The sequence below is a fragment of the Rhinopithecus roxellana genome, chromosome 17 (genome assembly GCF_007565055.1).
Source record: "Rhinopithecus roxellana isolate Shanxi Qingling chromosome 17, ASM756505v1, whole genome shotgun sequence".
NCBI classification, from domain to species: Eukaryota; Metazoa; Chordata; class Mammalia; order Primates; family Cercopithecidae; genus Rhinopithecus; species Rhinopithecus roxellana.
The window spans coordinates 71232661-71247704 of record NC_044565.1 but is presented as its reverse complement, the minus strand read 5'-3'; the positions used below and the strand labels follow the sequence as shown (position 1 = coordinate 71247704).

The following is a 15044-nucleotide window of genomic DNA, read 5'->3' as shown; positions in this document are numbered from 1 at the left end:
CAAAACCACTATGCCTTGTGGGAGCAATGTCCTCCGGGGGCTGAAACAATAGGAAATGAGCTCCCCTCCCCTTCCCGCAGCCTCCAGCATCCACCACATCCTGGGCCTCCTGGGAAGGAAAGGGGCTTCTCAAGTTGCCCTGTTTTCTCTCTCCAGGTTAACATTTCCTGTGGCAGCCCCATCCCTGGGGCCTCAGGGTAAATGTGTTACAGGGACAGCCCTAAGTGCTTTTTAAATGGCACTCTGGGCAGAAATGCTGTAACAAGATTTGGCTACAATCAGATTAGCTGCTACAGTGCCCACACGCCCCCAGTAAATATCCCGGAAGACACCGGACCACCCCTGGCCCTGCTACAACAAGCAAGCCAGACCTCCCCTTCCTGCTGAGCCAAGCCTCCGTGGGGCCCGGGGCAGGGGAAAGGACTCCTGGAGAGGAGGAGGTGAATACTTGCTAAGGACCCACAGGTGTTGCTCCTGATTTAGCATAGGGTGGGTGGCATTATTGTTGGTGTTTCCATGTTTCCGTGCGAGGAGCCTGGAGTCGGAGGAGCTTAGCAACACATGTAAGGCTGCACAGTCGGTGATGGAGCTGGGATTCAAACCCAGGGCGCTCTGGCTCTAAGTCTTTCTACTAAAGCCCATGCCTGGACTCTGGGAGGCATGCAGAAGGCAGAAGGGACAGGAAAGGAAGGAGGGCATAGGAATCGCCCACCACCGACCTCCTGGAAGCCTCTGGAAATGAGAGGCTATGAGAGGGGCCCAGCCTCCTGAAGGGATATTGGCCAACATACCCCATATACAAAAAGCAATACGAAGGAGAAAGCAGAGCAGCTGGGAGGCGCACAGGAACCCCAACAGTAAGCCCCCAGAAGAGCCCATTGTCCTACCCCTGCCCAGGGCAACTCCAATGCCAGCTTGGCCAGAATTCCCCTGCTCCCTGTCCCCCGAGGGGGACGCACTGTCGGGAGATCCCTTGCATGGGAATTCTCTTGGGCTGTGTTCCCCCGAGACAGTGAATCAAGCTCACTTCCAAACTTGCACAGGTCAGTTATCTCCTGAGACTCTGATTCCCCATCTGTAAGAGGCAGGGGCTGTAAAGGTGATATATAGTGCCTGGCACAATGCTTACACGTGGTGGGTGCTCCCTGGCCCACGGGCGGAGAAATCAGCTGAAGCAATGCTGCTATCCAGCAGCAGGCAGCAGCCAGGCAGTGTTTCCAAGAACACACCGACCCCATACGCGTTAGTTTCTGACTTTTCCTGTCTCCAAAGACATCTCTTTGACTTCCTCAGATGAGCCCTGTGTTCTGAAAAAATTTGGACTGCCAGATGAACTACACTTATTAAATAATAATTCATTTTCCCATTTGTTATTAATCACAGCCATATCTAAGTCAAGTCAGGTTTCTGATCTGCATGAAGTGCCACAGTATTTCCACAGTGTGTTGATAGAGTCCCAGCCAAAATCAGAAAGCTGTCTCCACTCATCTCTTAGAAATATTGAGAATGAGGCCAGCTCCAGGCCCCAGCACTGTCTGGCAATTTTGCCTCTGTTGAAGCAGGACATTTTGAAGTGTCCAAATTATTAAAGGAGACATTTTGGTCTGGCCTAAGATAGGACCATATCAAAATGGAAGAACCAAAACCAAAAGCCACTCAGTTGGGGTTTTTGTCACTGCTCTTTTTGAGACAGAGTCACGCTCTGTTGCCCAGGCTGGAGGGCAGTGGTGCCACCTCAGCTCACTGCAACCTCCGCCTCCCAGGTGCAAGCAATTCTCCTACCTCAGCCTCTCGAGTAGCTGCAATTACAGGCATGAGCTAATTTTTGTAATTTTAGTAGAGACAGGGTTTCACCATGTTGGCCAGGCTGGTCTCGAACTCCTGGCCTCAAGTGATCCTCCTGCCTTGGCCTCCCAAAGTGCTGGGATTATAGATGTGAGCCACCACACCCAGCCAGTCATGGTTGTTTTTGAATACTTGTGTTTTAACTAAATAAAGGCTCTGACAGATATTCCTGACCCTCACCTCCTCCTTGGCCTTGGAAGAGACTCAGGTCTTAGATGACCTGAGTCTACTGGTCACATAACTTAGTAATCTAAGAAGCAGGCAGTTAATGATTTGATTTTTAGACCACTTCAAAATGTCCCCAAGTCAGAATATGACCGAGAAGTCAGCACCCTTTCTCTGGAAGACTGTTTCTCCATAGTAATTATTGCTATTTAATAAGTGCAGTTCATCTGTTGAAAAAAACATAAGACGCACCAGAGGACATGAGAAAAAGGTGCTTGGAAACAGAAAGGTGGGAGCCGAGCCCTAGTGAACCCACCCATCCTGGAGGCGTGGCTGCCACCGAGGCCTGGCACTAGGACTGCTCCGCTGACTTCTCTGCCCACTGCTGGGGAGATGAAGGGAAGGGAGCAAATGCGACCAAGCCGCAGCTGCATGCCAAGGGGGGCCACCACTGCCTGGGGCCTCCTCCAGGATGTACACAGTTAGAAACACCACCACTCTTAGCTGGTAACTTATCCTGGGCCCACCTCCCACCCTCTACAGCTTTGCCCACCTCCACAAAGGAAGAGGCCCAGAAAGAGGGAGAGGAAGGGGGGGGCGGGGCAGGCAGGAGGAGAGAGCAGGCTGGCATGGGGGCTTGGGTGCAGCCCTGGAACCCGCATCTCCTCCACCCACCATGTCCTGCTTTTTCTGCCCTGGACTTACCACTTCCTCTGACAGGTGATGCAGTCCTGTGTGTCCAGGTTCCTGCGCTTCATTTTCCCCCTGCTCTGCAGATCTCAGGGAACCATAGTAAGCTCCCATTAGGATGCTATGCCTGACACCAAGTGTGCAAAGGTGATTAAGATCCAGCCCTGCCCCAGAGGCACTGCTGCCAATGGTGGTGGTGGTGTGTGCACAGGCATCTCCATGGGGTGTGGAGAGAACCACAGTGGAGGTTTACACAAGGCGCTGCTGCGGAGGCCAGGGGAAAGGCGCTGCACCCAGCTGAGCTGGTGAATGGCTCCTGCCAGGAGATGGGCACCTGGGTTAAGTTCGAAGGCCCTAAGCATTGTCTACAAAGAAGCGGGTGGCCAGAGCCTGCAGTGAGCACAAGTTGGTACGTACTGCTGATGAGAAGTCAGGCAAAGCTGGCCTGGGGGAGCCGAGGCTGGAGGCAGCAGGGCCAGGTCCTGGGGCTTCAGTGTTATCCCCAAATGCCTCTTACTTCCCCTGGTGACAGCGTGAGGTTGGAAATGAGAGAAACGGCCTGGAGGTGGGGAGAGCAGATGGAAGGGAGTCACTGTCACTCAGGCCAGGGTCAAAAGGACTAAGCCAGGACAGGGTCAGGTGCAGGGGACAGGCCCAGAGGTGTTCAGGAGGTGGGATCAGCATAAGGAGGACTGAGTGAATGTGGGATCAGGGGCAACGCTGAGCCTACATCCACACTCTAGCGTGGGCTGAGGAAGCGAGGACAAGGAGCGCAGCCACTCTCCCACGTGCGTGGCTGAGGATGGGCAAGGCTAGGGCAGCAGCGAGAGGGCCCTGATAGGGGGCCTCTGGGCGGTGGTGCTGAGTGACCATGGTGTCTAGAGGGTGGGTGGCTGAAGCGGATGGGAGCGTGGGAGGCCACTGCAGTGCCACAAGAAGAACGTGGATTATGGGGTTTGTGCTGGGGAGGGGGACAGCATCCTCAGTGTTGTCATGAAATGGAGACAGACGATGGCACAACCCAGCTCTGAGAGGTCTGTCAGGGGACTCAGTGAGAGCCCACGGGTGGTCTGCCCCAGGCAGAGGCACCAGCACTTAGCCCGGCCCACCCCCTCTCTCTCCCTGACTTCTCCCCTCCTTCATCCCTCTCTCCCCCTCCAGCCCACCTGCCTTCCCACCTGTCTAGGACCAGCATCCTTCTTAGCCCACAGTCCTGCCCCCACCTCCCCCCCACCCACTACCACACACACACAGATAGCATATTACACCATTTGTCAAGTATAGCCCATAGCTCCTGATGGCAGTCCTCACACAGCTCACCTGCTCTTCAGACATAATGGACAAGAGGCCCCAAGTCCCAGCTGGAGCCAGCTGACCTGGACCACAGCTGTTCCTGATGGTCTCTACCAATGGCACTCATTTCCTTACCTGGGGCACCAGCGTATGCAGCCAGATAACACCATCATTCAACTCCACAAATAGCCATGGAGCCCTACTGTGTGCAGGGCACTGAGCCATGGAGCCCTACTGTGTACAGGGCACTGAGCCATGAAGCCCGGCTGTGTGCAGGGCACTGAGCCATACAGCCCCAACTGTGTACAGGGCACTGAGCCATGAAGTCCTACCGTATGTCAGGCACTGAGCCATAACACTCCTGCTGTGTGCCAGACACTGAACCATGGAGCCCTACTGTGTTCCAGGCACTGACTAGACTGGTAGAAAGGCCTGAGACTCTGGAGCCTCACAGTCTCTAGAAAGACCACAGGACAGAAAAGTTTAATAACAGTCCACAATGCCAATCAAGTTCTAGACAATAGTAGGAGAGATGTCACAGGCATGATTAATTGCCAAAGTAATTGTATGGATAGCCATCGCTGTAAAGGGCACAGACCAGGGAATGTCAGAGATGGAGGAATTAGGCAAAGATGGATGGGCTGCAGGCAGAATTAAGTTTGAGTTCAACCTCCACCACCGATGCTCCATGTGACTTAGAAAGTTGTCTTCCCTCCTCTCCGGAGGCTCCATCTGCAGAGCGAGAGGCTATGGAGAGAGGTCACTGAGGTCCCTGCAAGCTCAGGTGTTTCGAGGTACTTAGGGCTACACTGGCCAGGAGGGTGCTGAGGGAGAAACAGAGCATGAACCTTGCTCATTGACGCAACAAGAGTGGAACCTGGGCCGGCCCCACTGAAAAGCATCTGCCTCCACAATTGAGCCCTTCAACCCTGACCCCTATCTGGAAAATACAACCATATACCTGATCAGAAATCTCCCGCTGTCCAATCTCCATCCACACTCACACGCGTCATGTGTTATCACAATAACCCTGCAGGGTGGGTAGGACAGACCTCACCATCCTGATTTCACACATGAGGAAACTGAGAAACAGGAGAGAAAAGGACCTTGCCCAGGATCCCACGGGGAGTTAAAGGCAGAGCCCACAGCAAGGTGCTGCTCTCCCGCTCCTCTGGAGGGTGTGCCAGAAAGGAATGGGGCGCTTCCGTTTTTCTGAGTGGGGGTCCGCTCTCTCCCCTAGGATCTCCCATGTGGGTGTGGACACTGTGGTTGTGCTACACACCAACTGTGCTCTCATTTCAGGATCCGGCAGGCAGTCACTTTGATTTGCTGCTAATTCTTTATTTAAAAAAGATTCACAACTCAATTACATCAGGTAACAATGGCTCGCAGTCAATAATACAAAACACAAACCCAATAAACATCTATTCTGACCAGGGGACATGGATTTAGATGAGGAAAAACAAAAAAATTACAGCATCAGCTCGTTGAGAGCAGTATCTTGTAATTTCCAGTAAATTGGAATCACTGTGAGTCATTTTCCTCACTTGAGTGGCAGGTATATTAATTTCTTGTTGTTTCTCAACCATCAAAAATAAATTGTTTACAAGGGATGGGGAGAAAGCTTCGAAGAGGCAGGCTGAGGCTATTATCGTAGCATGAGTTTGTGTAACATGATTCACAGGGTGCAGGAGTCTTCAAAAGTGCTAAGGCTGCCCTGTGCTTTACAAAGAAATGGGCTCTGGGTGAAACTGAACAGCCTTGACCCCCTTGGCCATGCCCTGGTTCACCCACTTGGTCCCCTTCTGCATCCCAGAAGTCACCCCCGGAAAAGGAGTGGACAGGCTAACCCATGGGGGCACAGGATGACAGCAGCTGCCATTTGTCACTCACTGGCTATCCTCTGGGCTCTGAAGTAGGTCCCTTATAAGCATCATCTCATTTAATTCTCATAGCAGCCTTCCAAGGTAGGTATTATTATCCCCTTTTTATACATGAGGAATCTGGGCTCAGAGGGGGTAAATAACCTACCCAAGGTCATACAGCTAGTGAGGAACACTGGCAGGGCCAGGACCAGGGAGATGTAAGCAAAGCACCTTGGGCAGAAAATTTAAGGAGGTGCTTCCTCTCGGGGTCAATAGAGTGCAAGGTCCTCCCTGGGAGGGAGGCACCTCACTGGGCTCAACCTACTCCTGGCCCTGAGTGGCAGAGCTGGGATTTGGATCCAGGTCTGTCTGCATTCAAGCCCTTGCTTTTCTACCTGTGGCACATCCCACTCCGAAGGCAATCAGCCCTGTAGTAGCAACTAGAAGCTTCCAGAGGAGTGAAGCTCTAATGGTGGAATTTCAGGCTTCAGGGGACCGATGAGGGAGCTACTCCTTCTAGGACCCCTGCAATTAATTCAGGCAGGCAGCTGCCTGCTCCCCCTGACTTGAAGCCAGCCTCTCGTCTGGGTTGGAAATGTGGGGCTGAGGCCACTACCCAGGAAAGTACAACCCAGCCACGGACACCTGCTCGCCAAGCTCTACTGTCTGCTTTGGAATCTAGAAAGCTGACCCCAGCCCCGGTCTTGCCCTGTGCTTTCCATGGGTTTGCAGTCTTCTCAGATTCGTTTTGTATGCCCATGACAGTAGGGGTTCTTGTCTTCATTTTCTTCCTCAGTAGTGGAAGTTGAGGCTCTGAGACATGGGCCATGTTGCCTCAGGTCACACAGTCAGAAGAACGGGGGCAAGAACCAGCAGATGACTTGGAGCCCAGGGCTTTTTCCATCCCACCTCACCATCAAGAACTAGGTCAAGACATAGATGGGGCTGGCTTTCAAAGGTGGTTGAGGGGAGCAGGGTGGGAAAAATAGCCAAGAAGGCTTAGGAAGGGTAAAAGGAGTCAGGAACAAACAATGTCTAAAATATAATAATTTGGCTAAATTTAAACATACGAAAGAGTTCAGAATGACTCATAATGCATGGTTGATGCAAATGACTATGCAAATGGTGCCAAAAGGAATGGGCAGCCTGATGTTTACCTCTCAACCACAGCAGGAGTGGGTATGTCGAGGACTTCGACTTGGGCAGAAGTTTTCCAAGCAAACCACATCTTCAGGTGGAGATGACTTTTTATGCAGCATGACCAGGCCCCAGAAACCTGGGGAAGTGAGCAGGTCAGAGTTGGGGCCCATCCACACTGCTGTCCCCAGACTACAGGAAGCCGCCACATCGTCCCCTACCCAGGTTCACTGAGCTAGATAATGCTGCCTCCTCTTACCTTTCACCAATAAGCCTTCCTTTTTCTCAGCCTTTTAATTATCGTTATCACCTTGTCCATTTCTAATGGATCAGGAGGGAGTGTATGGCTGAGGGTCTGGGAATTAGGAGGGGCGAATAGCTTCTCATACCCCTTTCTTTGTGCTTCCCACAGCACACTGGGGAGGAAATGACCTCTAAGAGGGGATGTGCAAGGGTTTGGACCATAGCCAGCCACTGACTGGCTGTGTGGCCTCAGATGAGTTACTTAGTCCCTCTGAGCCTCAGTTTCCTCATTTGTCAAATGAGATTAATAACATTTGTTGTTTATGGCTATCGGGTGATGCCGTGTGCCTGTGAGCATGCATCATGCCTGGCACATTGGAGGATGCTGGTAATCAGCCCACAGCCCTCTCCAAACCTACAGCCCTCAGCTTCCCACTCCATCTACCTGCTGCAGCCAGCCATACCAGAGGCTCCCTGTTTCTTCACTTCCGTTCACACTAGCCCCAATTCCCACCACCTCTTTCTGCTTGTCTCAGAGCCCTACCCATCTGCAATCTCCACATGAAGCCAACATCAGCCTTCCTCACCCCATCCCCACACCCCACAACCACCTGTTGCAGTCCCCCATCTCCCTCCTGGCCCTAAGCACCTGACGACCCTTACTTTGGCCAGAGATTCGCAGCTTCCCCGGAGCTTTCAGCCATGAGCTCCTTTTGTTGGACTATTGTGTTGTTTGGAATGAAAATGATGCTTCTCTTACTAGGGAAGGGGCTGGGGCTCAGAGAGGGCACAGGGGCAGGAAATGGCCCCATCTGATCAGGGAGCCCCGGAGCCCTCCACTTCGCCTCCTCAATGTAGCCACCCTATGGTGAGACTTCTCTTTTCATCATGAAGATCATCTCCCCAGTTTCTTTGGGAGTTCTTGAAGAGCCTGGAGCTGTCTCAGGTCCACAAAGCCTTACACCCCTCCCAACATTCGATAAACTCCCATCAATGCCCAGGCACCCACCAGGGCAGTGCGCACTAGACTCTCCATTTGCATTTCACGAAGACCTCAGTTCCTTGCCTGCCGTGTTTGCAAAAAGCCTCTGCAGAAAGGCCGTGGGCTCTGCCTTGCGAGAGCTCTGGGAGCCCCTCACACACTGGGAAGAAGGGACACTTCCTGGAACTGTAGATAAAGGAGCTACTGTGTGTGCACATGGGCAAAACTGCCTTGCATCTCTTCCTGGTTTTTCATAAAAGACCTTGGATCTGAATACACATGGATGTGAAAGTCTCCTGAGTCCCGTACCCTGGCAGCTGGTCTCTGGGGACCCATTTGTTAGCTGGTGCGCTAGCTGTCTTCAAAACGTGTCGCCCTTCTGATATACTTCAGAAGAGAGTTCTTTTCTTCCCCATCCTTCCTTGACTTCATTGCCGCAACCTAAGAGGCAGCAGAAATCATCTCCCATCCCCACGCTCTGTTTTTATTTTCATCATGATGGGTTGTTTGTTGTCTGCACACATATTGCTCCAGAAGGAGGGATGGGAATAGACAGTTGGCTCATACACACTGCTTTCCTCAATCATTCTGTGCGGAACCTCCTTGTTTCCAGACCCCATGGAGAGACTTTACAACTTTGTACCAAGTCAATTATGGCTACTACCATCATTAATAATAATAATAATAATTAATACTTATTGAGTGCTTATTAGCCACAATTCTAAGACCACATGTCTTAATTTCTTTAATCCTCATAACACATGTAGGCTAGGAGGCAAGTTCACTTATTATCCCCATATTATAGATGAGGAATAGGGAAGTTACTTGTCTAAGGTCACATGAGTCCATTGATCTGGGACAAGGAGAGAAAACCATAAAGAGGAAATCCTACGTATTCAGAAAACCATCACCCCAATATGCCACATTCATATAGTCTTCTCTCTCTCTCTCTGCTGTTTCCCTCTCTCTCTCCCCTCCTTCTCTCCCTTCTTCCCTCCCTCCTCCCTGCCCTTTTCCTCTCTTTCTCTCTTGCACCCTTTACTAGTCTTTTACCTTCCTAGTTCTGTGACTGAGGCAACTCCCTCTCCCTCTCTAAACTTGACCATCCTCTCCTGAAGACGGGGAGAGGAATCCCTTTCTGCAGAGACTGATATGGGGGAGAACCCTCAGACCATGACGGGGATGTGCTCAGCCCACTGGAAGCTGCTGGGTTGGCAGGAAGGGGGAGAGTCTTCATACCACAGCGGGAGCCGACGTTCTTTGTCCCATTACAGCATCTCAGGCTACGGAGCTGCTGGCGGGAAAGGCGGGAAGAACACCATGATGCGGTCCCACGGCGTGTCTGTGCTGGGCATCTTCAACCTGGAGAAAGATGACACGCTGTACATCCTGGTTGGGCAGCAGGGAGAGGACGCCTGCCCCAGTGTAAGTGCCAAGAGCAGGGGTTTCTCATCTGTACTCTCTCAGGCTCCGGGGAGGCCTCTTGGAGGCACCAGCACTCAACACCCTCCTCCTGGAAGTTCATACCAGGAGAATGAGACAGCAAAGAGTAATTAAACAGCAGTCGTGCAAACTCCCAGCACCCCAGTGGTTCACCTCTTGCCTGTGCTGGGGGGAGGCAGGACCTGGCAGGGCTGGCCATCCTAGCAGGAACTCAGCACCCTGCAGGGTGAATCTCCTGGTTGGGTCAGGCCCCACCCTCCCTCACCTGAATCACAGCTTTTGCTTGGGAAAAGGGGCTGAGGCATGTTCTAGCACCCAGGACCCCCAGATCTTTCCCCAGAAACTTATATGAGAGCATCCTTGGCAGAGAGATGTGGGAAGAGAGGCTACCGAGAAAGCAGTTTACTTCCACAAAATAAATTCAAGTCTCCTAAGAGCCAGGCTCTGGACCAGGAGCTGAGGAAGCATGAAAAGTAAAGGTCAGCCTTTCCCTTCTCCCTCTTCGGGGTTAAGGCGAAACGATAGGAGTAAGCTTAGCTAGTGCAACCTTTTGCATAAAAAATGTCTCAACTCCAACTTTTATTTAGCAACTATAATTGGGACTTTCCAACCTAATATAATATATTAAGCCATTAAATTACAGGCTGCTGTAATTTTCACAGGAATTTATTGAGTACTAATGTAATTCTTTCATCTAAGCAGAAAGATTGCATTATCTTGTGCAAGGGACTTTCACTTGATTGGACTGTAATCAGTTATGTCTTTTCACAGGACCGCATCTTTTTTAAAAATTCAATTGAAATCTAGTTGTTCCTCGGGGTTGCTGCACTTTATTATTTTTGTTAATCAACCTACTAGCTTTCAAACGTTGTGGACGCACAGGAAGTTCCCAAGCAGGCGGAAGGCGGCGATTCTCGGCCAAGGACAGAGGGCAGCTGCCTCTGCTGGTCGGGCAAGGCATAGCGGGGGCATGTGGGGAGAGTAACTCGTCTTCCCTGTGGCTTCACACCTCCACTCCTGAGGAGACATTTGGAAAGGGGGGAAAATGGCATTGTCAGGCACTACGTCCATCTCCACTTCTCTGTAGGCAGAAAAAATGGTGTCTAGACACAATTCTCAAGAGAATGAAGTGGACTGTGAGAATTAAACTGCAGGGGCCAGGTGCAGTGGCTCATACCTGTAATCCCAGCACATTGGAAGGCCAAAGCGGGAGGATCACTTGAGGTCAGAAGTTCAAGACCAGCCTGGCCAACACAGTGAAACCATGTATATACTAAAAATATAAAAATTAGCCAAGCGTAGTGGCGCACACCTGTAGTCTCAGCTACTTGGGAGGCTGAGGCACAAGAATCACTTGAACCCGGGAGGCAGAGGTTGCAGTGAGTCGAGATCACACCACTGCACTCCAGCCTGGGCAACAGAGCAAGACTCTGTCACAAAAATAAATAAATAAAAATAAAAAATTATTAAACTGCCGGATGTGGCAGCTTTGCTGGTTCAACTGCACATCTATGGGGGCAGTGGGGAGTTGCCCTTCTATGTACCTGGCCACACTGGAGCTCCTGTGCTGGAAATGGGCTCCAGCTGCTGCTAGAATCCTCCTCCCCACCCTCGACTGCAACACACGTGCCCACACACAGCCCTCAGCCTTTGCTTCTCCAGTTCCTTCCAAACCTCCCCTGGTGGCATGAGTCTAAATCAGGCTTTCTCAACAGTGGCATTATTGGCATTTTGGAGCAGGTAATTCTTTGTGGGGAGAGGCGGGAGTCTGTCCTGTGTATTACAGGATGTTTAGCAGCATCCTTATCCTCTGCTCACTTGGCGCCATTAACAACCCCCAGAAATGACAATCACAAAAGCCTCCAGACATTTCCAAATGTCCCCTAGGCAGCCAAGTCTGTTCTAAATGTTAAATCCCACCATTACCATCCCCTGCAAGACAAATATTATGAAGAGCCAGCCCACAATCCAGACAGCACTCAATTCATTCAAATGTATTTAACCAATATTTATTGAGCACCTACTTTGTGCCATCCCTATTACAGGAACTTGGGATATATTGGTGAACAAAAGAAAAATCTTTGCTCTCAAGGAACTTACATTTGAGGAGAGGGAGGGGGGAATATCTGGGGAAACAGTGACCCCAGCAAAGGGCACGTCCCAGAGGTTCGTCGATGCTCAAGGAACACTCAGGCTGGAGGAGAGGGAGCAAAAGGAAGGGTAGGTAAGAGATGAGGCAGAGGTAATAGGACTGGATCAGGCCACTTTAAGACGTGTTGGAGCCATAGGAGGGTTTTGAGGCAAATGGTGACATAATGTGGTATGTGTATTAAAAAGCTCACTCTGGCTGCAATGTGAAGAAGCTACCATTGAAGAATCTATGGATACAAGGGAAGGGTCAAGACGATGAATTCAAGGGCTATGGCATTAATCCTGGCAAGAGATGATGATGGCTTAGACTAGGATTGTAACAGTGGAGGGGATGAAAAGTGGTTGAATCCTGGGCGTAATTTGAAAGTCAAATCCAAAAGGATTTTCTGCCAGATTGAATGAGAAATTAAGAGAAAGAAAAGAGTCAAGGATGACTCCAAAAATTGTGCCTGAGCCACTGGAAGAAGGGAGCTGCCATCACGTGACTTAGGGAACTCTGTGGAAGGAGCAAATTTGGGGGTAAGATCAGAAGTTCAATATCAGACATGCTGAGTTGTAGAGGCCTGGTAGACAGCCACAGGCAGACAGGTGGACGATGGGAAACGGGCCACTGGAGTTCAGGAGAGAGGTCCAGGCTGGGGATATAAATAGATATAAATATGGGAGAAATTAGCATAAAGTTGAGACAGGATGAGATTGCCTAGGATGCAGTACAGATAGAGAAGAAAGCGAGGACCGAACTTAAGGGACCCTCAACATTTAGAGGTCAGGAAAAGAAGAGGAACCAGCAAAGGGGGGCGAAAAAGAGGAACCAGGGAGGTAGGAGAGGATACAAGAAGATAGGAAGTCCTGGAAGTCAGATGAGGAAAGGGCCGCAGCTCCTCCGAATGCTGCTACTGGTCCAGCAAGAGCCTCGACCGCTTCCCACCCCCACCTGATCTAAAGGAGACACCAGAAGCAGGGGCGGGGTGAGGAGCACGGGTTCAGGCTCTAACTACAGGAAAGCCCATCCTCAAGCCCCACTGCTCTCTCCTCCCCATCCCAGCAATCTCCAGATCTGTTCACGAGGGGAGGGCATCCCGTAGGTCCCACTGCTGCCCACCAGCCAAGAGAGGAGATGGAGCAGAGGCTGAGGGGGTGGACCTTCTTAGCACCACTGGTTCAGACTGGGCAGCCTCTCCATCTCCAAATGAGGAGACAAGTCCAGGGAGGCGGGGTGCCTCACCTAGTATAGCCCAGCAAATCTCTGGCAGAGCCATCAAGAACCCAGACTGAGCAGGGTGTGATGGCTCATGCCTATAATCCCACACTTTGAGAATGCTGAGTCAGGAGAATCACTTAGTTAGAAACTAGCCTGGGCAACATAGCAATACCCTGTCTCAAATAAATAAATAAATAAATAAATAAATAAATAAATAAATAAATAAATAAATAAATAAGTCAAGCATGGTAGTTCATACCTGTACTCCCAGCTACTAACTACTTGAAGCCAGGAGTCAGAGACCAGTCTGGGCAACAAAGCAAGACCCTGTCTCTAAAAAAAAGAAAAAAGAAAAATTAGTCAAGCCTGGTAGCTTGTGCCTGTAGTCCCAGCTACTCCAGGCAGGATGATTACTTGAGCCCAGGAGTTTGTGGCTACAGTGAGCTATGATCCCGCCACTGCACTCCAGCCTGGGTGACAAAGTGAGACCCTGTCTCAAAAAAAAAAAAAAAAAAGAACCCAGACTGGACCCGGAATCCTGTGCTCTGCCCAGCTGACAGCTCACCCCCAGGGCCAACCCTCAGGGCACATTTCTTGCAACTCATGCCTGTGCCAGGTGGCAGTGAGCAGGCTCCTCCCAGGAGTCTCCCCCTAGGCCAGGACATAGCTGCACATACGTACGGAAAATGCCAGCTCTCTACAATAGCAATTCAGAGCCTTCCACCCACACTAAATCCACTCTAAGAAATATCAAATTATTTCCATCATTAAATCCAAAATGCCATGGAACAAATTGCTTCTCGGCTATTTATCTGGAAATTTCTGTAGTACTCATTGCCGGCACCCCTGAGTGCTTTAGCCTAAGAAGTGGCTCAAGAAGAATGGCTGCATCCACTGGCTGGTTACGAAGCAGCATCAATGGAAATGTGATGTTTTACTGGCTTTTTTTCTATTAAGTGAAAGAAAAGTTACTTTCCTCCAAGGTCAGGCTGATGTTTGAAGAATTCGTCTGAGCTGTGGTGGCCAACAAGCAGGTGTGGCTGTTTTTGATTCCAGGATTCTGTTACAGAATCTCCAGCACAATCTTGAGGGCTCTCTAATACCTTAGCCCCAATTTAGAAGTGAATCTAAATTAGAACAGCAGCTGGCTGGGCACAGTGGCTCATACCTGTAATCCCGGCACTGTGGGAGGCCAAGGCGGGCGGATCACCTGAGGTCAGGCGTTCAAGACCAGCCTGGCCAACATGGCAAAACCCCTCCTCTTCTAAAAATACAAAAATTAGCAGGGCATGGTGGTGTGCACCCGTAGTCACAGCTGCTTGGGAGGCTGAGACACCAGAATTGTTTGAACCCAGGAGGCAGAAGTTGCAGTGGGCCGAGATCGTGCCATTGCACGAAGTAAGACTCTGTCTCAGAAAACAGATAAGAACAGCAGCCATTTACTCAGTTCCCACTATACGTGAGGCGCTCCACTAGACGCCTTACTTGTACTACCCTCAGTAAATGCCACAATGACCTGTGTTGTCTTTATTCCCAGCCACACTGGAGGATCAGAGATCAAGGGCCCCTGTCACGGTTTCCCGGGGTGGGTGGAGAATCCAGACTTCCTGATTGCAGGGCTCACTCTACAAGGCAAGCAGAGGGCTGTGCCAGGGATTCCGGAGGGAAGAAATGGAACATTAGCTAGGGGGAATGAGATGTCCAAAAGGGAGAACTGATTTTCCCAGAGAAGAACTGGGAATAAAACTTGAGTCTGGCCTTTGCTGGTTTTTTCTGTCCTCCTGATGCTTCAGAGCTGTGACTTCTCAGAAAACCTCGATGGCTCTCAGTGAGAGAATGGCTCTCCTAGAGAATGAAGTCCACTCCTCGCAGTGCCTTCCAGGCCTCTAGCCACGATCAGACTGTTCAGTTTAATTCTCTCTACCCACCTAATTTGCGCTCCCTCCAGCCCCATCTCACCACATATGACTTTCCCATTCTTTCTCAGATCTCTTCATCCCACAGGATCGAAACAGGTCATCCTGGACAA

General features: G+C 50.7%; 1 protein-coding gene across 1 annotated transcript in view; it reads left to right on the top strand.

Annotated features, from left to right (window-relative positions):
* ALK (ALK receptor tyrosine kinase) overlaps positions 1-15044 on the top strand; it is a 767947-nt gene that overhangs the window by 703275 nt on the left and 49628 nt on the right. The window contains exon 13 of the mRNA XM_030921204.1: positions 9495-9645. Coding sequence (XP_030777064.1) covers positions 9495-9645 — 151 coding nt within the window. The remainder of the gene's footprint in view (positions 1-9494; positions 9646-15044) is intronic.